This window comes from Penicillium atrosanguineum (assembly GCF_028827265.1).
Source record: "Penicillium atrosanguineum strain IBT 20685 chromosome Unknown utg000005l_segment0_segment0, whole genome shotgun sequence".
Lineage (NCBI taxonomy): Eukaryota > Fungi > Ascomycota > Eurotiomycetes > Eurotiales > Aspergillaceae > Penicillium > Penicillium atrosanguineum.
In genome coordinates, this window is record NW_026623137.1 from 376,159 (window position 1) to 397,148 (window position 20,990).

The following is a 20,990-nucleotide window of genomic DNA, read 5'->3' on the forward strand; positions in this document are numbered from 1 at the left end:
TGGTGTTTGGCTCTATATAACCGCCGTGATACCCTTGGATCCTTGTTTTTAGGATGGATTTGATATACTAGATGGGTGGGGCTTTTTCATATATCTCAAAATTACGAGGCAATGTATTATTCTTATGATGACTTTCTTTCTGGAGTAATTGTGTTCTTGTAATTGTGTCATTGTAAGCGCCCTGAGAATATGGTGTGCTGCGTGGGCTGGTGATTCACGAGGTCTGCGCGTGTACTCCGTCGGTCATACGATGACGGCTAGGGCTAGGGATCTAATGATCTAGGTCTGAGTCTGGGTCTAGGCCACTGCACATTCACATGTTAGGGAGCTGGTGTTCTCACATGTCAGCAATTGAGAAGTGGTCATTTATTTCGAGTGCTTTAAATAACTTAGTATATCATAGCTCGAAGCCACACACGGGTGGAAGGATGGCGGCGTTCTAGATTAGGGATGGAAGCCGCAAGCTTCTTTCCAGGCTATCGTTTCTTTGTTCCAAATCATTCAATCCCGAAATTATCTCAGATGCTCGAGGACTGGCCATTCTTATGACAAATGAAAAGGATTCAATTCAACGACTGTATATAAACTGGTCCGTGTGCCTGTAAACCGCCCAAATATATTCCCAAGACCGTATGTAGTTGGCCCCCGAAGTCCATATCTATCCCAATCCACAATGAACACCCACGTCATATCATAAATTATCTATGCCCAAGCCATACCCAAGCCCCAAAATACCTACTCATCCAGGACCCCCCTCGCCAACGCCGCCAAACTAGTCTCATATCTCGCTGGATTATGATCACTCAACATTCCACTCGCAAACTTCAACTCTCCAAACCAAGCATCAACGTCCTTAATAAACCTCATCTGAACTCTCGTAGCTGGCCTCCCAAGCCTTGGATAACTATCCTTCGCAAACTCTGGCGCCGTAAACGCCTCCCTCTGCAACACGCGCATCGTCTCAACGACAAAAACCTCACCGGGAGGCATTAATTTCGGTGCCCGCATCTCGTCACGTAGCATACGGAGCGTCTTCCACGCCCATGCATCTTCGCCTACGCCATCGCCGGCGTTTATGACTAGGGGAGGTTGGTTGACGTAGAATTTGTGGATGATGGATTGACGGAGCCGCTCGTGGAGACGGGCGCGAATGTGTGATTTTGCGCCTGAGATGTCGGATTTAAAGGACAACGAGGCTGTGTGCATATCGTGCAGAATGCCGAGGGATAGGGAGGGGACGATGTCGGAGCCGTTGACGACTGTTGTTATTAGGCCGCGGGTTGCGAGGCGGAGGAACGGGGACATGACGGCTGGAGGACCGTAAGCGTAGACGTGTATCGGGCGGCCTGTTGGAAGGTCGTAGGATTGCGCTGGTTTAGCTTTGATGCTTGTATCGCTGTCTACTGTTAAGAGACGACGGGGATTGTAGGATGCTGTAACGAAGGATGTGCCGTGAAGGGAGTTGTTTGGTTCGGCGATCATTGTTGCTAGGAGGGCTGCTACGCCGCCGCCTAGGGAGTGACCGCATAGCACGACGCCGTAGTCTGTAAATTCTTCGAGGGCTGCGCGGAGGGTGATCATTACTCGGCCACCGCCGCCTTCCAGGAGGCGTTTGGCGGAGGCGTGCATGCCTTTGTGCACTTTCCAGTTCCTGCCTTGCCATTCTAGGTCGTCGTAGTCGCAGGTCATATCTGTGAGGATGTCTTCAAACCCCCAGGTTCCGCGAAGGGTTAGGACAACGGCTTTTGATTCGTGGTCGATTGATAGATAGTGCACGAGCGGAAAGCCACTTTCGGTTTCACCGGCAGCATTGGAGCCTCCGGCTGGGTCGACGAAGGATGACAGGAGGATTGTCGAAGAAGGGAGGCCTGCGTGGTCGGAGAATGCATGGTGCTCATGGCTGTCTGAGGTGATGGGAGGAAGATTCTTTGTACCTCGGGGCACACCCATGACTTTAAGAGCACTGGAGCCATATGATGCGGAAGAGAAACGGCAGAACCGGCGAACATTTTGGACAAAATGCCTCTCGGGGAAGATACCAGGCACGAGGCCGTCACGATTGAGAGCTTGGATTGTCGCCGTATCTTCGTATGTACTTTTGCGCGGCCGATGTGCCAGTAGAAGAGATGTCTCGGAGCCGGCAGTGGCAACGGAATACATGCTTGGAGTATGCGATTGAGATCTCCTAAGCAAAGCCGATGAGCTGGGACGGTGGTCATTTGCAGAGATAGTACCGTCTGCTTCGGACCTTGACACGGACAAAGAGCTGGTGCTACGAACATGAGTTCGAGCGGCTGCAGGCGATCCGGGGCGTAGGTCACCAGCACGGCGCGAGAAGGAATCGGTGTGGGTTAGGAGAGACTCGTGGCTCTTTTCGCGCACCGCGAAGTGTCCTGACATGGAGGTCGTTCGATCCGAGACATCACGAGGAATGTGCTTGGCGTGGGAGCGTGGAGACTGGGGCGATGTAGGATAAGGCGATCTTCGTAGTCCCCTGTTAGGAGCTGGAGTGGTTGGCCTGTAATCGGGTGTTTGGGGCCGTCTCTTGGGATCTGGCTTGCTGAAGACTTCTCGCGCTGTGGCATCTTTCACAGAGGCCGTTCCTTTGGTGGGTTTGACGGGTGGACGTGTGCCATTAGTTAACGAAGCCGGCACTCTGATAGTAGGTTTCTTCAGCGCTGGACGCTTGGTATCGTCACTCTTCTCCGAGCCACTTGATTTCACTCGCTGGGTGAACTTTGTGAATGAGTTCCTTCCGAACGGCTGCTTTTGGCCAGTATCATCTCTAGGCTCGGGACTAGAAATACCAACATCCTTGATCGTGACATCACTTGCAGTATCCGACTGTGAATTATCCCGGTCTTGGCTTCTACGCTTTTTTGGCGGAGATTGTGGCGCTCGAGGTAAATGCCGTTGTAGATGCTCTGTGTGGACTGGGCTTGAGCCAACTGGCACGTCGTGAGGCCGCATCTGGGTGCTTTGCGATTTATTGAAGGCCGTGCGGAATACCACTGTATGCCTTGGCAAACGTTGATAATCTGGGGCGCCGGCACTGGCATTTGCATATTCATGGTCATGATGGTGTCGTTCTTCTACCATCGTAGTTCCAGGAGGAGCAGCTATATCGGCCATATCATCGTCAAAGATGTCTACCGTAATGGTGCGAGCCGTCAATAGTTCTGATTTGATGGAAGCGTGACAACCTTGGGGCAGTTGGCTCATAATATAGGCGCGGACATCTTCATCCGATACCTGCTGTTGCTCATCCAGAGGAAGCGACAAACGAGATCCACTGAATGTCTGAGCAATGCTAGATCGTCGCTGCACGGCATCAAAGGATTCTTCCCCTTTCCCAGGCATAACAAACGAAGCACTTTCAGGATCTGCTACTGCATCGCCGTTTCCACCAGGGAAATGGACTTGATGCGTCCCGACAACATCTGCCCGGGCGCCGCTATCCAAGATAACAGTATCCCAGACCACTTCATCTCCGCCGTTCTCTCGAAGACTTCTTTCAGTATTTCTTTTGCCCCACCGCTGCAGAAGTGCAAACCCTACAGAGCCGAGTAGCAGGTCTCCGACACCAATATTCTCGTTGCTGGCCCCAGTATCCACGGACCTGAACTCGCGACGTATTAGAGTGATAATGGCTGCGATGGCTCTCGACGATTCCGTAGAGCCCAAGATCGCATCCAGAGTGGACAAGAGGGCCTGTGAGAAATTGGAAACCGATGCCAACGTCGCAGATGAGATATGGAAAGTGGCCGCGGCGAAAAAGGATGCCGAGGTCACAGTAGTATGCAAAGTCGCCAACTGCTTAGGTGGTCAGCATTGGGTTCACTCTTGATGAAAGGACGCAGATATTACACTTCGCTCAAGCAGCGATTCGGCTTCTATCCTGCCATGTTCATCACCGCTTCGGATCGCGACATCCCTGCCCGCTCGAGTCAATATCCCCTCGATGACTGCTCGGCCCAGTTCGAACCCCGTCAGAGTAGTCGCGCGCGCTCCATCTAGGGCAACCCCACCAAAAAAAGTCCCCACGCGCAACGACAAGGAGGTCGATTGGGTCAGCAGCGATACCAAGGATGCTACTGGACGCGGGAGGAGAGTTGTGCCTGACGTCGCGGGGACATGACTGCCAATCTGCTTGTCCTCCTTTGTTTCAGGATCAGGATCCGGATTAGGATTAGGATCAGGGTCGAGTTTAGCAAACATAATGAGCCATGGGCAAAAGGTCTAGGAACAAGAGAGGGTGTCAACTCATGGTTATGACAATACGTCCATAGTTCAAGTGGCGATGCCTGATTTGCCCTTATCGTGACTTGACATGTGATTCCCAACGCGTTCCGTTGGGATGACGTCGGTACTTATTTACTCGGTGTCTCTACATTCAAAATTGAAGTCACTTCTACTTCCGAGGTTCGCTCACATCATGGCCTTCACATCGCCCGCATGCTGTACCTTGCGGATCATCCCACGGCTGCAGTCGCTCACAGTCCGGATCCCCGATAGACCCATGCTCTGCCAGATATCCGCCAACAGGCCCTTCAACACCTGTCGTGCGCCGTCGCGTCCATTGATACCGAGGCCATAAATCACTGGCCGGCCAACCATAACAGCCTTAGCTCCCAGGCACAGTGCCTTGATGACATCTACACCCGTCCGGATGCCCGAGTCAAACAGCACTGTCATCTTATCGCCGACTGCATCGACTATCTCTGGGAGAACATCCAGAGAACCAATGGCTCCATCCACTTGTCGACCTATCGGTTCGTCAGTACCCCAATTCTCTCAATGCTGCAGGAGCATAGGTGGTCAACGTACCGCCATGGTTGGATACCACAATTCCATCGCAACCGTACTCTAGAGCCATTTTGGCATCCTCTACATGCTGAATGCCCTTCAAAACAATCGGGCCATCCCAGTGCTTCCGGACAAAAGCAAGGTCCTGCCAAGTGTGCGGAGCACCTGCAAAAACCTGTCCCAGCCAGGCCCGTGACGCACCCACAATATCATCCTCGATCTGAGTTCCAGACTCCTTTTCGAATCTGGCTCGGAAGACCGGGTCGGAGAACCCGACCTCGCATCCAATGCCCTTGATAAAAGGCACGTAAGCATTATCTAGATCGGCCGGTCGCCACGCCAGAGACCACGTGTCAAGCGTAATAACTAGAACCGAGAAGCCGTTGGTCTTGGCCCGATTCAGAAGTGACAGCGTAATATCATCATCCTTCGGCCAGTAGAGTTGGTACCATCGCTTTCCATCTCCGCTGGCTTTGGCCACGTCTTCAATGGGGCAGGTACTGGCTGTGCTCATGGTGTAAGGGACTCCCTCTTCGCCGCAGACTTCGGCCAGGCCAGTCTCTTTGTCCTCGTGGAAAATACCCTGCACACCGACGGGTGCCATGATCAACGGGGTATCATATTTCTGCCCGAATAGTTCGACCGAAACGTCTTGACCGGTCATCTAGAGTATGTAAGCTGGTGTCATCATGTCATTCGAGACGGACGAACGCTTCGCATCATGCGGGGGATACTATGGAATACCGTTAGAAATGGCGCAAAAGACGAACTTGAATGCATACATCTTCCATTGACGAAACGCAAGGCGATTGGCATCCATGGTCGCCTTTTCGCCTGCCCCCCCAGCTACATAGTTGAATGCCCTGGCTCCAAGAGCCTTGCTTGCCTGCTCCTCTAACAACCGGGGATCGGTTGTGACGCTGGGCATGGTGCCCATAAGGGCACCCTTTCCGTAGATCTCTGTCTGATAGCTGCCGTAATTTTCCGACATGTTGGTTGAGTTGGAAGAGGAGCTAAAGCTGGGGAAGACCCGGGAGTTGGCGTTAGGTGGAGTCATGGGACCTCGGTTGCGCGTGGGCCAAGATCACCCAAGCTTTGCCTTACTCTTTCTCCATAGGTTAAGCCCCTTGTCTACCCTAGTATACCAAAAGGCGATCGTTCTTGTCGATGTTCTATGACAACATACTTACATCAAAGAGCATCCACAAGCTCTCCACCTTCAACCCGCCAGCCGAATCCACCGAGTGGAGGCGGTAGAGCAGGCTTTAGCTGAGGAGAATCACTGCACCCCGTCAAACGGAGGCTCCAGGACAATATGCCCCCGGTAGTTACAAAAGATTTTAGAGAAACGATCCTTAGACAACACGTGAAGTTCCAGCTTGCCTATTCTTAGACATACTATCATCCCTACAAGAGCCAGCTTCGAGAGAGCATAATCTGGCTCTATAAAAACTATATAAGAGATCATCTACATAGTCAGCCTGTGGATCCAGTCCTAGAAGAAGCGATCATGGATCAGTTATGGATCGATTATCAGAGACTAGGAGTGTCACACTGCAGAAATGACCAATTTTTGCAGCGATAAGGACGATCACTCCGATCTCCTTCTTGGCAACCTTATCCCTCGTGCAAATTTTCCCCCTTCTTTAATTTCGATATCAGATCCAGTGACCACTTGATCACCTCTAACTAGATGCGATCCGGATGAAACACACCCCTGAAATACGTTCGCAGTGACTCAATTGTAGGCATGGGGGGGCACGAAGCTAAGGAGGACGTGGGTCCAAGGACCCTTGAGCCCGTGCTTGAGACCACAGCCGAGGAAGAGAAGCAAGAACGCGTCTTGATTCGCAAAATCGACTTACACATTCTTCCGTTCGTGGTCTTATTATACTTATTCAGTTTTCTGGATCGAGGTATGTGATCTAGCTTGGTTAATAGTACACGGTACTGACGAACCGTAGTAAACATTGGCAATGCCCGCCTATACGGCCTCGAAGAAGACCTAGGTCTGGTCGGTGACCAGTACCAAATCGCGGTTTCGATTCTTTTCGTCACTTACTGCGTATGTCAGTCTCTATCCCGAATCCGAACCCGACTGACAGAACTTCTAGTTCTTCGAGGTTCCTTCAAATTTGGTCATCAAGAAACTCAGACCCTCGCGATATATCGCGACAATCTCAGTGATATGGGGAATCATCGCAACCCTCACAGGCCTCACGCAAAGCTATGGCGGTCTCATTGCCTGCCGAATTTTACTCGGAGTCGTAGAGGCAGGCCTCTTCCCAGGATTCATGACCTACCTCACCCTCTTCTACAGTAAACGCGAGATCGCCCTGCGAACAGGATACCTATTCAGCAGCGCTGCAATCGCAGGAGCCTGTGGCGGTCTCCTCGCCTATGGAATCGGCTTCATGGACGGTATCAGCGGGCTGCGAGGCTGGCGCTGGATCATGATTCTTGAAGGAATTCCGACTGTCATTGTGGGCGTCGTGACTTGGTTTTTCCTCGCAGATGATCCGGACACAGCATATTACCTGGATAAAGAGGAGCGGGACCTTGTCGTGCGTCGTCGTGCTCGCTACGTGGGACAGACGGAGTCTGCGCAGAAATTCCACTGGGCGGATGTTAAAGAGGGCGCGATGGATTGGAAGATCTATGCTTTTTGTATCGGGCAATTTGGTGTTGATACCATGTTGTATGGGTATAGTACGTTTCTTCCGACGATTATTGAGGGGATGGGGGATTGGTCTACGCCGCAGGTCCAGGCTCTCACAATTCCGTGCTATGCACTTGGTGCAATCGTATACCTGATTGTGGCGTGGTTGAGTGATCGGACACAGCACCGCGCGGTGTTTGTTTGCATTTTCAGCGCTATCTCCGTCATCGGGTACGGTATTCTCATCGCCGATGTGCCTTCCGGAGTACACTATTTTGGAGCCCTCCTTGTTGCATTGGGTCTCTACGTTACTGTCGGATTACCGCTAGCCTGGCTCCCGACCAATTTGCCTCGATATGGCAAGCGTACATTTGCTACTGGGCTGCAGCTTACCTTTGGTAATGTTAGTGGTGTCATGTCTCCGTTCTTGTATAAAAACTCTGAAGCACCGCGGTATGTCAAAGGAAACGCAGTTACTCTAGGCTTGGTTGGGTTTGCCGGTGTTCTTTATGGTATGATGTGGCTCGCTCTTCGTGCCATCAACAAGCGACGAGCGAGGGGACTTGAAGATGAGAAAATTGCCTCGTTGTCAGAGGAAGAGATCCAAGAAATGGGTGATCGGAACCCTAGGTTTGTCTATAGTACTTGAAAAGGTTGTATTTCTCAACTTTTGCTCTATTTGATGATACCCTAAGTTGCCCGAGAGTTTCAATATAGAAAGCTGTTCTATTAAATGACTTCAAACACATCCGAGGGGCAATGGTGAATGCAGGCACTTGAACAAATGGACTTGGAAGTATAATATTTGCCCAGGTGAACATTCAAGCAACATACGCTTCAGGCCAAGGCTCCAGGGCGATAACATGAAAACCAATGTGACCGGACGTCTCGGGTAGATAGGGACCATCACACAATCCAAGCTATACTCATAGAGATGTGTTGTACCTTCAAGTACAAACACTCGAGCTCTGCACAGACCACGTGACCCGTATCCCGGCGAACCACTGTTTACCAAAAGTTTCGCTTTCACCTCCGCTGGCTGACAGATTCGCGCTCTGCCCCATTCGAGGTCCAAGAGTGGATCTTTATAAAAGCTCTTGCTTTCTAAATACGCTCCGATCTACATCACGCTCATAGCAGTGTTCTTTCACCATGGAGTACCACGCTGTGCCTCCAGAGGAGCGCGCAAGAGACGAGAACGGCAACCTTTTGCCCTGGGGCTACATTTACAAAGAGTAAGTAGCCATCTCATCTGAATTCTGCTTTGAAATAGCCCTGACATCCGACCAGTGAATCAAGGAATCCCCGCCGACCGCCAGAGGAGTCAGGACCCTTTGGCAAGAGGAGAAACGCCCGATACGAAGCCCGATCCCGAACACGCACTGGCACACCAGCAAAGCGCGAGAACCCCAATGTCGCTGAATTCGGCCGTTTATTCTCGATGCAGCAGGAAGAAGAAAAAGTGACCGGTCTACCCAAGTCCTCCTCATCCTCCAGCCTCGACAACCCGCGCAAACAGACCGAAAAAGTCGCGACCGAGTGCATCCTGTACGGATACAAGGGCAAGGACTTCGAGTGGAAGGTGATCGACAAGTACGAGCGCATCTCACAGGGCATAATATGTGAAGACTACACACGCAGCGATCCCAACTCCCTTATCCAGTCTGCGCAAATGCTCAGCGGCGGCGACGTCGTTATCCGCGCCAACCTCTCCGCCGATGCAAACCGCAAATCTAAGCGCTATGACGGCGGCTTCCACTGGATCAAGGTGACCTTCGACTCGACGCAAGCTGCCGACCGTGCGTGCTTCTACTCCCCACAGGAGATCGACGGCTGTCTCGTCTTCTGTGAATTGTACCACGGCCACGGCCCAGCCGAGGATGCCCCCATTCTCGCAGACTCATCTACTGCGAACCGTCTGCGCAACCGTGCACCTCGCACACTCACCTCCACACACTCGACAGCCTTCTTGTCCAGCATGCCCAGCGAGCAAGACCGCCTCACGCTGCCGCGATCCTTCGCAATGAACAACCTCTCCAGTGTCGCCGACGGCAATGAGGAAGAATCTCAATCAATCGATGCCTCAACCACAACCGCAACCTCCGGCACAGCAACCGCTACAGCAACAGGAGCTTCAACAAGCTTCGACCGCTCCTCATCGCTGCACCAGCGCAGTCTCGCAACCGAGCCTAAGCCCGAGTCTGACTTCATGACGCACATCCCCACCGTCCGCCGCGCGAAACTCCGTCCCCTAGTCGAAGCGCTCCCTCCCCAACCAACCGTCACTGAGCGTGTGTTACGCTCGATCCCGATTCTGAGCTGGTTCACAGGTGATATTGTTGGTGATGGACCTCAATTGCGCGAAGACGGGTCCTTTGACTACGACAAGTCAAATGCGTACTGGAAGTTCTGGTACGCAATTGACAAAGTTCTTGGAACAGATATTTGCGGATTAAAAGAGGAGGCTTAATTGTACTCGCTTTGAAAAAAGATTGTTTTGGCAGCTTGAGATGCAGGTCTACTGCACCGAGCCTCTCTACATACACGTCTAGCTGCGATCTGCAGCTTGCAGATGTCGAGCGAGGTGTACTGCGAGACCACACAAGGGTGGCCCAGATGGGACCCAAGCATTACTCGGCGTCTTGGGAAATTTTGCGTTGTATGATAATCCTTTCGGGGCCATTTGATGTAGACATTATGAACCGTCCAGAATGGACTCTTTTACGCACAGGACTTTCCGTAGGAATTGCGAGACCTCAATAGGAAAGGCATTATAAGCAGGCAAACCGCGTAGCCAATGCACTCGGTCGGCAGAACCCCTCTACAAGCTCTGCATTAATTCGAGCCAACAGCGCAAATACCGAGGTATCGCATCCCATATGAAAAGGGGAAAAAAATAGAGTCAATCGGATGAATACATTTCATTGGCCATAGACTTTTGCTTGAGTGTCTATTTACTCAACCTTGCTCTCGAAGTTCTCGCCCTCAACGAGGTCGGGGATATCATCCTCATCATCATCCTTCTTGTCACCGCCCTGGGCCTTCTGCATGTTCTGGTAGCTCTCAGCGAGCTTGCGGAGGGAGGCCAGGGAGTCGGGGCCGAGCTGGTTCAGGATACCGGGGACGAGCTCGGTGAGCTCCTTCTCCTCGCCGTTGCCGTACAGGGCGAAGGTGTTGGAGGGGACGGAGGCGTGGACTGCATGAATTAGCTGGGGGGATCCACTTGAGGAGAGAGAATGAGAGCTGGGCTTACCGCGGGGAGCGGCGAAGTGGATAACGTTGCCGTCCTCCTTGAACATGTTGACCTCCTCGATGCCCTGGATGGGCTGGACGTTCATCTTCTTGAGGGTGGCCTGCAGCTTCTTGTCGTCGGCGCCGGAGTTACGGGTAACCTTCTTGACCTTGCGGCGGGGGGTACCCTTGCCTCTGTTGAAAAGTCAGTTGTTGTCCGGAGGGTCAGAAATGGGTGAGAATAGGTCGGATTCGTGGTGTGGTGCATTCGCATAACTGGGTCGAATTGGCGGGGACAAGTGTGGTAGTAAAGAACACAATCCGCCCACCGCACAATAACGAAGCCGGAACGCGAATGTGGGATGGCCATGGCACGAATCTTCCCGTTGCTCGGAATGGCGGGGGTTGCGGGTTGCGGGTTTCAAGCTTTAAAATAGAAGGATACGTACCCTATTCGGACAGAAAGAAGTCAGCAAACAATTCCACACAGGAGGTTTGAGATACAGCTGCTCGGATGGAGGTTCCAAGACGCAGGTCTGACACGAGCTGAGGTCTTCACGAACGAAGCCACAAGCTGTCACCAGCACGCAACACCTCTCGGTTTCCCATCAAGCGAGCTGAAGTCTCACACCCCCAAACCCAGTGACAAGAAAGACATACCAATGCGCACGGAGGCCTGCATCTTAGCCAACTTAGCCTGATCCATTGTGACGGTGATTCGGTCCTGGTGCACGTTAGCCGATAAGTCCCGAAGGAAAGCCGAGTGAAATCGCAAGTCGCAAGACGAAAAAAAGCGAAAGCGAGAGCGAGGACAGGAATCGGCGAGATCGTGGAATGCGTACCGAAAAGTGATGTGGTGGTGGGGATATGGGAGGGAGGGAGGAGAGAAGGTGATGATGCGCATGAGAGTTTTGTGTGGGGAGTTACAAATGCGGATTTTCGCTAATGCGCTGCGGCGACGGCCAACGACTAAATTCTCCTTACTCGGACTACGGTGATCCAGCTTGCTGTTTACATTTACAAGGCATCTTGAGATGAGCTCTGCCGGTCGGATAGTCGTGGTTGGTACTGGACGTGGTTTCGATTGTGGGCGATGAGGGAAGCAGCTCGGCTAAACCCTAATCTGGTAACTTTCTCGACTTTCTACTTTCTACTTCCCGACCATGTCCATCCTCAACGTGGTTCCCTCTTCACGTCAATCCAATTCGATTCCAGATTCCAGACTCCATGCTTCCCCCTAATTGACTTTCTGATTTTTACCCGTCGCATCCCATGGCCGGAAATACTTCTTGGATGTTTCTCCCGGAAACCCAAGCCTCCGCTGGACCTTGGCATTCGACAACGGCGCCTCAAACTCGCCCATCTCCCGCGTAATCGGCGTATTGGGATACTTCTCCCGCAGGAACGTCTCCGTCTTCCTACAATTCGTGATCGTATCACTCGTCGCATTAAACACCTGGCACCCCAACCCCAATGTCTGAATCGGCGCCTCACACATCCCACCCAGATCACGCGAGTCCGTATACGACCATCCATGCACCTTCCACAGCCCCGGCTCGGGCACGTAACTATAGAAAACATCCACATTGTACTGGCCAATGCGCAGGGTGTAGATCTAGTTTCCGAAGCGGGTCGCGAAGCCTCTAGCGACGCGCTCGTTGCATAACTTGGCGATGGCGTTAGGTATCGGTAGGACTGACATGTTGGTCTTCTTCAATGGGGAAAGAGGTGTAGTCTGCGTCACCTTGGGCGAAGGAGACGCTGTAGACGGCTGTGTTGCTTGCGATGACGATATTGGGGATGCCTAGTTTGCAGGATGCCTCGATGATGTTGTACGTGCCCTGCGTGTTGGATCGGAATGTCTCGGTGTCTGGGACGATCATGCGGCCTAATTTGCTTAGCATTGAAAGCGAATATGTCCGGAGCTGATTGCGCTGTGTAGCTGGTCACTTGGAATCAAATTCTGATGAATGTTGCGGACTTCTTGCACTAGGAGTCGACTGGAAGGGAAGGGTTTTGACTGACGCGAAGGTCATCATGACACCATTCACCCTGAATTCGAGGATGACAAGGTGCCAATCAAAGAACGTGGTATGATATAATCTGTCCTTGGAAATTGAGATGTAGTAAGTACATGGCTCTTCAAGCTGGCGCTATAGACAGGAAAAAGGTCAAAACAAATGGCCCAGAATTAATATTCGGGCTTAGCGCCGCTCAGCAATTTCAGCCTCAGTCCACTCCCAAAGTTTATAGGCGACATTGGCATCTTGTATAAAGTTGCTACCGTTGGCATGGAGTCCAACAGGGGTGTAATAGGCTCCGTTGACCAGGTTATCTCGCTGGGTACCCGCTGCCCATAGGGTATTCAGAGACCCGCTGTGGATATTCCGGAAGAAAAATGACGCTGCGACAGTCAAACTGTGCTTCATGAAAGAGCCAGAAGCCTTGGCGTGAGAGTACAGATCGCTGTTGACGGCGCCCGGGTGCACCGAGACCGAAAGGATCTCCGGATACCGGCGTGCCAACTCCGCTGCGAAGAAGACATTAGCCGCCTTGGACGCACCATACCGGTTCCAAGTGCTCCCGGCCAGCAACGAAGGAGTAGAGGTCATTCCCTCGAGAGTGGTCGGACTCATTAGGTGAGCTGCGGATGACAGAGTCACGACGCGCACATCGGGAGTCGCTCCGCTGGCATGGATCTGCGCAACGGTCTTCTGCAATGTGGGCAGAAGGAGCTTGGTAAATAAGAAGTGACCGACATGGTTGGTGCCCAGCTGGACCTCGAAGCCTTCCTCGGTCTTAGTGGGCGGATTGCCCATTGTTCCTGCATTGAGGATCAGGAGGTCGAGACGGTCACTGTCCGATTGGAAGGCGTCTGCGGCGGCCCGGATGGACTTGAAAGACGCTAGATCCAAAGGAAGGTAGCGAATGTCGGCTGGCGAGGAGAGCTCAGACTGGATAGAAGCGATGGCATCACGCGCCTTGCTCTCGGTGCGCGCAGCCAAGTAGATGCGTGCCGGGGTGTGTTTGGCCAGCTGGATAATGGTCTCTCGACCGAGCCCGGCATTGCCTGCGAGAAAGGCATGAGCGAATAATCCCACATGTAGACATGGTGCACATACCTCCAGTGACCAGGACAACCTTGCCATCGAGGCTGGCGATATCGCGCTCGGGCTTAAAGGAGGAGCCCAGCAGACCGAACGTGGCCTCGTTCAGGGTAGGTCCAAAGCTTGATATCCCTTCTATAGGATGTCGCAAGCTGTATCCAACAAAAGAACTAGTAACAGCCACATCGCGGAAATTCATTGCGATTGATGAGCTGTTCCAAGCTTGGATCAATGGAGAAATTGAGGTTCATGACGGGGAACCAAGGAGTTGACCGCCACTAGCGGCCGAACATGTGGATTTCTCCTTTCGATGAGTGCTCTACATGACCTGGATAGCCTGAAGTCAGCTAGAACAATATGAAACAAAAGCTGACGGTGATGGTGTCCCTGGTGCCTGGGGCCCCTCTGAAGCATCTGAAGGGTCAAATGAGATGCAGGCTTCAGATCTCCGATCTCCGATCTCAGCTTGACCCAATGCACCCCATCCGCCCCGCCTATTTCGGCAGCAAACAAGTACATTGACGCCCCCTGCATGTCATCGCGACTATCATCAACCTCGCATCACCCAGGGAACCACCGTCCTTCCTGTTGAATTTTCAATTTCTGTCTGCATCTTGCGTCTTGCATCTACCTTTGCGCCGGAAACTTTCAGACCGACTTCCAGCATGCGCTTCTTGTGTTTACACGGTGCCGGCACCAATGGCGAGGTGCGTACTTTCGATCGCGACAACTTCAATGCTAATCCCAAACACCAGATTTTCGAGATCCAAACCGGTGGAATTCGCCAGCAGCTCGAAAAGAAGGGCCACATCTTCAAATTCGTGAACGGCAAGATGGACGCCGCGGTGGAGTCAGGTACACATGCACCACAATGAAAATCCTACACCCACTAACAACCCCAGAACTGGAGGGCGTCGTGGACGGCCCCTTCTATAACCACTACCCACGCAGTCCCGCCGTGCCTAGCGCCCATCTAAAGGAAGCCTTCGAGCATGTCTTGAACATCATCGCCACTGAGGGCCCCTTCGACGCAGTGATGGGCTTCTCCCAAGGCGCCGCTCTAGCTAGCGCTCTGATTGCCCACCAGGCCAAAGCCCACCCAGAGCAGCCGTCCCTCTTCCGCGCGGCCGTATTTATCTGCGGCGGGGCGCCGTGGGAGGGCGCGGGATTAAATTATATTGCTTCGCAGCCTGATACGTACGCGATCAATATTCCGACTGCGAATATTGTCGGGAAGATTGATCCGCTGTATCCGGAGAGTATGAAGTTGTATCAGCTTTGCGAGCCGAGCAAGGCGGCGTTCTATGACCATGGATCAAAGCATATGGTGCCGTTTGATATGAAGAATACGGAGGAGATGGTTCGGGTTATTGAGGAGACCGTTGCTAAAGCTATTCGGGGTTGATCCTCTGGATTCATGACGAGGGATATGGTTTATGATTGTTGAGTGCTGGGTGATATTCATATGCCAGTTATTGCTGGTCGCTAAGCATTAGTATATCGATGTTTCTATCATGCATATTTACATGAAGGTTGAAATCAACGAGTTCAAAAAACTAGCGCTGCTTATCTCGCGATGACGGGGGCTGGTACTTGGTCCATGCAATTGCAGCCAGAAGCATCACGAGGCCGAGGATCAAGCTGTATCCCCTTTGAGGATTTGTGTTATTCCCCGAGGTATCACGATCATCAATTCATAAGCCAGCAGAGGTGTCGCCCTCCATGGGGAGCGTCTTCATGAGGAACTTCTCCAAATCTTCAATCTCGCTGGGATCAGCGGAGTGGCCAAGGTCACTATATGAAGTCAGTATACCACACCCCTCCCATAAAAGTGATAGAACATACGGATAGGTGTTGAACTCGACATTCTCAACACCAAGGTCCTTCAACATCTTGGCCGACTGCTTTCCAAACGCATGAGGAACCACCTCATCCTCATCACCATGAGCCAAGAAGAACGGTGTATCCTTGTTAGGCCAGTCTTCAGGTGTGTAGTTCTTAATGCGATCGCTAAGAAGCATATAGCAAGAAAGACCGAACACACCACCCAGCTTCTCCTTGTTCGTAAGGCCCGAGAAGACAGACATGGCACCGCCCTGCGAGAAACCGCCCAGCACAATGCGGTTCGACTTGATACCCTTATCCATCTGCTCCTTGATAAGAGTGTTGAAGTAGTCGCGCGATTTCAGGATGCCGGCCTCGTCTTGTGTGCGGATTGCCTCTTCGAAGTCCAGCTGGGGCGCCGTTAGTGGTGCGCCCTTGTAGGGGATGATGTGAGGGAGTCTTACGTCGCGACCAAGTTTGGAGATGTCGTACCAGCCGGGCATGCTCATTCCAAAGTTCTGGATTGCCTTAGTATGTGTTGTTGAGTGTTTGAGAGAGGACGTACCACTGTGATCGGGATGGCAGGTGCGTTAGGGAAGATGAAGGTAACTTCCTCAAATTTGCCACGACGGCGCCAGGTGCGGGCGAGATCCATCCTGAAATGGTCAGTTTTGTTTGAACAGGGTATGAAGGCTTCGATTCGTACCATCCGGCGCCACTAGATTGAGTACTTGTTAGCGGATACCTTGGTGCTAGCGGGGGTGACGAACCTGTCCCCGAGACCGTGAGCCATGATCACGGTCGCGGTGTGCTTCTTGAGCGCGGGAACGACAAAGGGAGCGCGTGCAGACATGTTGGATAGAGGTCTAATCGATGCAGATATGATGCTGTACAAGAATGAATGAAGGAAAAGATAAGCCGTCTTTTGTTGACTCCACCATTCTGCCGCCGAGGTTATCGGTAGCTTCACCGCTTTTAAGTGATGGATTCTACGTGGTCATCTTTCAAAGGGACTCAGTCGGTTTTTGTTTCTAGAGGGTTTTGTACTGATCAGATAGCTCAATTGAGTGGTCATATTAGTATGCGTGGAGAATTTATGTGTTAAGTTTATAAAATATGTATAGACTACCTTTTATATACAGCTCATTAGATGAAACATTAGTTAACTCGAATCGCGGCGCGATGTCGTGGTACCAGCAAGAAGACGCAATTCATCTCTCACAGACGCAATAACCGCCTCAGCCAAAGATTCCTCGACAACACCCTCCTGCCAGGACACAGAAATCACACAGCACCCATCACCACCAGTAATAACCGAGAACTCAAGAGCATTTCCAATAACACTAGCGCACTGCGAAAATACCATTCCTTTGATAGTAGGCTTCTCAGGACTCGACTCAGAGTGCACAACACCAATATTAGAAACTTCGAAAGTCTTGTCACGGTTCTGGCCGAGCTTGGACAGACACAGCTCCTGCTGGTAATCATTGACATATTTCAGGAGATTAGGTCCTGCATCTTTGCCTTTGCGTTTGAGAGCTGCTTCGATCGTCTGTCGTGATCTTCGTGCTTCATCCCATGGAAAATCGCCGGAAGATATGATACTGCGGATGTATGTCTCTTCAAAGTCTTGGACGTATACGCCCATTACGTCTTCTGTGATTTCGTCGGGAAGCCAGCGGCGACACGAGAGTGCGCCTGTGCAGGCGACATTTGAGTATTCGATGGGGATGTGGGCAAATATGGATCTCGCGATAGCCGTCTGCAGGACAGCTGTGATAGTGGTGTTCTCTTGACGACAAAGGTCTCGTAGAGAAGTGACAATTACTTTGGAGATTGGCAGCAGTCGGATGCAGGTTTTCGTGGGCTGTTGGATCTGACCAGCGGTCCATAGTCTAGGGTCTCTGCGGGAATAGACCTTTGCTTCGAAAAGCTTCTTTGCGAGGAAGAAAAAGGACAGAGGCATTAGGTGAAGGGCTTCAATATTTGGCAGAAGGGGCATCTTCGGTGACTCGACAAGAGATTTGGTTTCACGCTCCCCAGCTGTGCTCAATGCTCGTAGGAAGGATCGATGGAAAGCCTTGCCCGAGCCTCCATCGCCCAAGGCGTGATGGAATACATAGACAGCAGTAAAATGATTCTCGTTGTCACTGTTTGTCAAAATGCATAACCTCCAAAAGGCATTCGGTGCAGTGAAACCCGAGTTATGCTGTTTCTCAAGCAGGATCTGCAGATCGTGATCTGGGGCCGGTTCATCCTCATCCTCAGATGAAGTAGTCTGACGTTGATGGAAAGAAACAACCTGATCCAATTCAATTTGGGGTAACCGCACAAAATACGGTTCCTGAGTATCATCAGCCGTTGGAATGGCCGATAACACCGGATGCTCCGCAATAAGCGCTGCACATGCCCGGTAGACGTAATCCTTCACGGGGAGCATGAAGGTTTCCGGCAGATCATAGGTCGCAGCCACAATGACATTCAGATAGAAACCGATTTGATGCCGCGCCGTAGAGTACTGCTCCAGGCGACCTGATACGGGTCAATTGGGGTCAGGGGAAGGGTTTTGAGCGGAGGTTCACTCACCAACTGGCCGCAACTTTTCAAATTGATCCATTCCAGCAATAGCGATCCGGTTCAACAATCCTAATCTGGGATCAATAGAGAGATGCAAGAGGAAGCTTGTTTAATTTTAACTGCTCGGTGCTTAAGGTCTTATCCCACGTGACTCCATACAGTAGGCCACGGATTTCGGTTCGAAGCGACTTGCCTGATGTAGAATGTCAAATCGTCGACTTGAGATTAAGTTGTCGGTAATTGATAGGTCCAACAATTAGATCAAGGGGACATTGAAAATGAAATTAATAGGCATTCATGGATTATTTGCTCGGTCATTTTGACAGAAGGGCTGAAAAGACGCCTTGGAAAGTGTATAGAATGAAATCTGTAGAGAAAGACCCTTGAAGGAATCCACAGAAAGATGTGTGAATATAGTCCTGACATAAAAAAGTATTCCAGCCCACCAATAGCCCATTAGCTTAACAAAGTTCATCTAAAGCCGAGCGTCACCTCTTCCCTCGGGTGGTTCTTGCGTAACAATCTCAAACTCTTTCATAGTATCAAGAGCAGCCCGTATCTCCCTAATATAGGCTGGAATTCCACCAGCATAACAAACCGGCTCATAGATCTTGCCCGGAACGTTGCCTCCCATATAGGTCGAATTTGTCGTCGGGAAGAGGGACATCTCCGTCTGTTGCAAGATCTTCTCTTTCCAAGACTCGGCCGCAGCAGGCTTTGCGTTGATGTACTTGATATTGTTTCTTTCTATCTTCTGCATGAAGTCGGCAATTCAACGACCTTGTACTTCCACTGTGGTTGGTCCATTACTCAGAAGGGTTGGCCCGTGGGCTCCGTAAATGTGAAACATGTTGGGATAGCCGGAGACTGTCGTGCCGAGGTATGTTTTGGCCCCTGTGGCCCATTCTTCTTGGAGCTTGGTGTTGTTGATACTTTGTAGGCCGAGCTGTGTCATGACTAGAATCTTGTCAGAAGAAATATTCAATCCGAAGTGAGCTTTCTCACCTCCAGTGACAACATCATATGCGCCAGTCAGTAACGTCGATTAATAAAAACAGTTCGCAACTCACCAAATCCAGTAGCCACTGCAATGACATCAAACTCATGATGCGTCCCATCCTGAAGCGTAATACCTGTCTCAGTGAATTCCTTGATCGGGTTGTGTTTGATGTTAACCAAATCCACACTCGGCCGATTGAACTGTTCATAATAGTCATACTCCAAACAAGGCCTCTTAACACGAAAGAAATGCGGCATCTCCAAAGGTGCCAAGAGATCTCTCTTCCTAGGGTCCTGAATGCGAGCACGAGTCTTCTTCGCCCAGAAATTATACGATTTTTTGTTAGCTTTCGCGTTGAAGAGATTGTCCTTCTACACCGCAACCCAGTACCTGAAACCACCCTCGCCCCAAACTTTTTCATAAAAGGTTTCCCGCTCTTCAGGAGTATCGTCAAAGGTATTTTTCTCATACCAGTCGTAATGGAAGCCCGCGAAGCTAGTCTCTCGAAAGCGGAATAGCTCTGGGTAGAAATGCTTTTTTTGTTCCTGCTCTTTCACCGTGAAAGTTTTCTTGCGCATTGGGACGGCAAGATTAAGGGTTCGTTGGAATAATTTCACCTTGCCTGCTTCTGGACCCAGGCTTGGACGATTTGAACGCCGGATGCGCCAGTACCAATCACGGCGCAACGCTTGTTCTTCACTTCGACTTTCTCGTCTGGCCAGAAAGAGGAATGATGGATTATGCCTTTAAATTTATCCATTCCAGGCCAGTTGGGAATGTACTGGCGTGCCGCCTGAGTCATTGTGAGTTCTCTTCATACTATCGCATCTTGATTCATAAAGTTGACTTACAAATCCAGTCCCTAGAATCAGATACTTGGCAGTGGCCTTCCGACCATCCTGTGTACAGACAGTCCACTTTCCAGAGACAACATCAAAATGCGCTCCAACAACAACCGTATTGAAAGCACAGTCCTTCTTGATGCCAACGATCTGATCCACATGATCGAAGTAAGCGCGCAAATCCTGGTATGTAGGATAATTGCTCGACCAATTCCAGGTTTTCCAGACCTCAGGCCAGGAGAACTCGTATTCTGGTACCTCCGAGTCAACACCGGCACCGGGATAGCAGTTCCAGCGCCAGGTTCCGCCGCTATCATTCCCAGCTTCGAAAATGACAGCTTTGAAGCCACGGTCTCGAAGGATCTTTAGCATGAATATGCTAGCTTATTTTAAGTCAGAGTCAGGCATGGGGGGGGGGGGGGGGTTTCTACGAAGCTATAGCTTACCGAATCTAGCCCCGACGATTAAGGCATCGATTTCAATATTATCGGAATAGGGTCCAGATTTATTCTCGGGCAAAATCGAGTAATCGACTAGCTCGGTCTTGAAGTTTGGAGTAATTTTGTCCTCTATCATTGACTGTTTGGAAAGCCTTGGCCGTAACACGGTAATACCAAAGGAGAGTTCTTTCAGGTGTGATGGAAGGTGATCTTGAATAAAAATCCAGGATTATGTCTCACCTTCTAAACTCTGGAAAATCTATGTCCGAAGCACCAGATCTTGCACAACTCTTCTTGTCGGCGCGACGTATTGCATTCCGGGCCGCTGCAACGCAAACATAGTCACTGAATGACCTGGCATCACATCTGCGGGGTCACAGGGTATGCATTGGATGGCATATGTGGAGAGCGCGCCGAGCTGTACAAACATACTGAATCTGCGGGGTTTGCAAAGGCCGTGGAAGCCAAGAGTCAGTGATTTTGCCCCAGTTCAAACTCACCTCC

At 51.2% G+C, this 20,990-nt stretch overlaps 13 protein-coding genes across 13 annotated transcripts; 3 read left to right on the plus strand and 10 right to left on the minus strand.

Moving 5' to 3' along the window:
• Positions 1 to 735: 735 nt before the first annotated feature.
• Positions 736 to 4,218, minus strand: N7443_006373 (uncharacterized protein; the record flags this gene model as incomplete). The annotated part of the gene is made up of 2 exons (XM_056886429.1): positions 736 to 3,813; positions 3,868 to 4,218. The coding sequence occupies 2 exons, from the start codon at positions 4,216 to 4,218 to the stop codon at positions 736 to 738; spliced, it is 3,429 nt and encodes a 1,142-aa protein (XP_056740078.1).
• A 210-nt stretch (positions 4,219 to 4,428) lies between these two features.
• Positions 4,429 to 5,470, minus strand: N7443_006374 (tRNA(Ser) Um(44) 2'-O-methyltransferase; the record flags this gene model as incomplete). Its single annotated transcript, XM_056886430.1, has 2 exons — positions 4,429 to 4,766; positions 4,828 to 5,470. The coding sequence occupies 2 exons, from the start codon at positions 5,468 to 5,470 to the stop codon at positions 4,429 to 4,431; spliced, it is 981 nt and encodes a 326-aa protein (XP_056740079.1).
• Positions 5,471 to 5,539: 69 nt separating this feature from the next.
• On the minus strand, positions 5,540 to 5,797 carry N7443_006375 (uncharacterized protein; the record flags this gene model as incomplete). Its single annotated transcript, XM_056886431.1, has 1 exon — positions 5,540 to 5,797. One exon carries the CDS (start codon positions 5,795 to 5,797, stop codon positions 5,540 to 5,542), a length of 258 nt encoding a protein of 85 aa, XP_056740080.1.
• A 759-nt stretch (positions 5,798 to 6,556) lies between these two features.
• Positions 6,557 to 8,114, plus strand: N7443_006376 (putative MFS transporter; the record flags this gene model as incomplete). Its single annotated transcript, XM_056886432.1, has 3 exons — positions 6,557 to 6,722; positions 6,771 to 6,871; positions 6,921 to 8,114. 3 exons carry the CDS (start codon positions 6,557 to 6,559, stop codon positions 8,112 to 8,114), a joined length of 1,461 nt encoding a protein of 486 aa, XP_056740081.1.
• A 503-nt stretch (positions 8,115 to 8,617) lies between these two features.
• Positions 8,618 to 9,935, plus strand: N7443_006377 (uncharacterized protein; the record flags this gene model as incomplete). The annotated part of the gene is made up of 2 exons (XM_056886433.1): positions 8,618 to 8,700; positions 8,756 to 9,935. The coding sequence occupies 2 exons, from the start codon at positions 8,618 to 8,620 to the stop codon at positions 9,933 to 9,935; spliced, it is 1,263 nt and encodes a 420-aa protein (XP_056740082.1).
• A 484-nt stretch (positions 9,936 to 10,419) lies between these two features.
• On the minus strand, positions 10,420 to 11,402 carry N7443_006378 (nascent polypeptide-associated complex subunit family protein; the record flags this gene model as incomplete). Its single annotated transcript, XM_056886434.1, has 3 exons — positions 10,420 to 10,661; positions 10,719 to 10,889; positions 11,357 to 11,402. 3 exons carry the CDS (start codon positions 11,400 to 11,402, stop codon positions 10,420 to 10,422), a joined length of 459 nt encoding a protein of 152 aa, XP_056740083.1.
• Positions 11,403 to 11,933: 531 nt separating this feature from the next.
• Positions 11,934 to 12,600, minus strand: N7443_006379 (uncharacterized protein; the record flags this gene model as incomplete). The annotated part of the gene is made up of 2 exons (XM_056886435.1): positions 11,934 to 12,311; positions 12,397 to 12,600. The coding sequence occupies 2 exons, from the start codon at positions 12,598 to 12,600 to the stop codon at positions 11,934 to 11,936; spliced, it is 582 nt and encodes a 193-aa protein (XP_056740084.1).
• Positions 12,601 to 12,900: 300 nt separating this feature from the next.
• N7443_006380 (putative short-chain dehydrogenase/reductase family protein) lies at positions 12,901 to 14,002 on the minus strand (the record flags this gene model as incomplete). The annotated part of the gene is made up of 2 exons (XM_056886436.1): positions 12,901 to 13,766; positions 13,819 to 14,002. 2 exons carry the CDS (start codon positions 14,000 to 14,002, stop codon positions 12,901 to 12,903), a joined length of 1,050 nt encoding a protein of 349 aa, XP_056740085.1.
• Positions 14,003 to 14,468: 466 nt separating this feature from the next.
• On the plus strand, positions 14,469 to 15,208 carry N7443_006381 (uncharacterized protein; the record flags this gene model as incomplete). The annotated part of the gene is made up of 2 exons (XM_056886437.1): positions 14,469 to 14,658; positions 14,706 to 15,208. The coding sequence occupies 2 exons, from the start codon at positions 14,469 to 14,471 to the stop codon at positions 15,206 to 15,208; spliced, it is 693 nt and encodes a 230-aa protein (XP_056740086.1).
• Positions 15,209 to 15,497: 289 nt separating this feature from the next.
• Positions 15,498 to 16,480, minus strand: N7443_006382 (palmitoyl-(protein) hydrolase; the record flags this gene model as incomplete). Its single annotated transcript, XM_056886438.1, has 5 exons — positions 15,498 to 15,597; positions 15,649 to 16,145; positions 16,193 to 16,283; positions 16,334 to 16,345; positions 16,398 to 16,480. 5 exons carry the CDS (start codon positions 16,478 to 16,480, stop codon positions 15,498 to 15,500), a joined length of 783 nt encoding a protein of 260 aa, XP_056740087.1.
• Positions 16,481 to 16,789: 309 nt separating this feature from the next.
• N7443_006383 (uncharacterized protein) lies at positions 16,790 to 18,244 on the minus strand (the record flags this gene model as incomplete). The annotated part of the gene is made up of 2 exons (XM_056886439.1): positions 16,790 to 18,159; positions 18,214 to 18,244. 2 exons carry the CDS (start codon positions 18,242 to 18,244, stop codon positions 16,790 to 16,792), a joined length of 1,401 nt encoding a protein of 466 aa, XP_056740088.1.
• Positions 18,245 to 18,679: 435 nt separating this feature from the next.
• N7443_006384 (uncharacterized protein) lies at positions 18,680 to 19,782 on the minus strand (the record flags this gene model as incomplete). The annotated part of the gene is made up of 4 exons (XM_056886440.1): positions 18,680 to 18,951; positions 19,015 to 19,161; positions 19,275 to 19,404; positions 19,582 to 19,782. 4 exons carry the CDS (start codon positions 19,780 to 19,782, stop codon positions 18,680 to 18,682), a joined length of 750 nt encoding a protein of 249 aa, XP_056740089.1.
• Positions 19,783 to 19,817: 35 nt separating this feature from the next.
• Positions 19,818 to 20,622, minus strand: N7443_006385 (flavin-containing monooxygenase; the record flags this gene model as incomplete). The annotated part of the gene is made up of 3 exons (XM_056886441.1): positions 19,818 to 19,997; positions 20,056 to 20,429; positions 20,493 to 20,622. 3 exons carry the CDS (start codon positions 20,620 to 20,622, stop codon positions 19,818 to 19,820), a joined length of 684 nt encoding a protein of 227 aa, XP_056740090.1.
• Between the last annotated feature and the right edge of the window lie 368 nt (positions 20,623 to 20,990).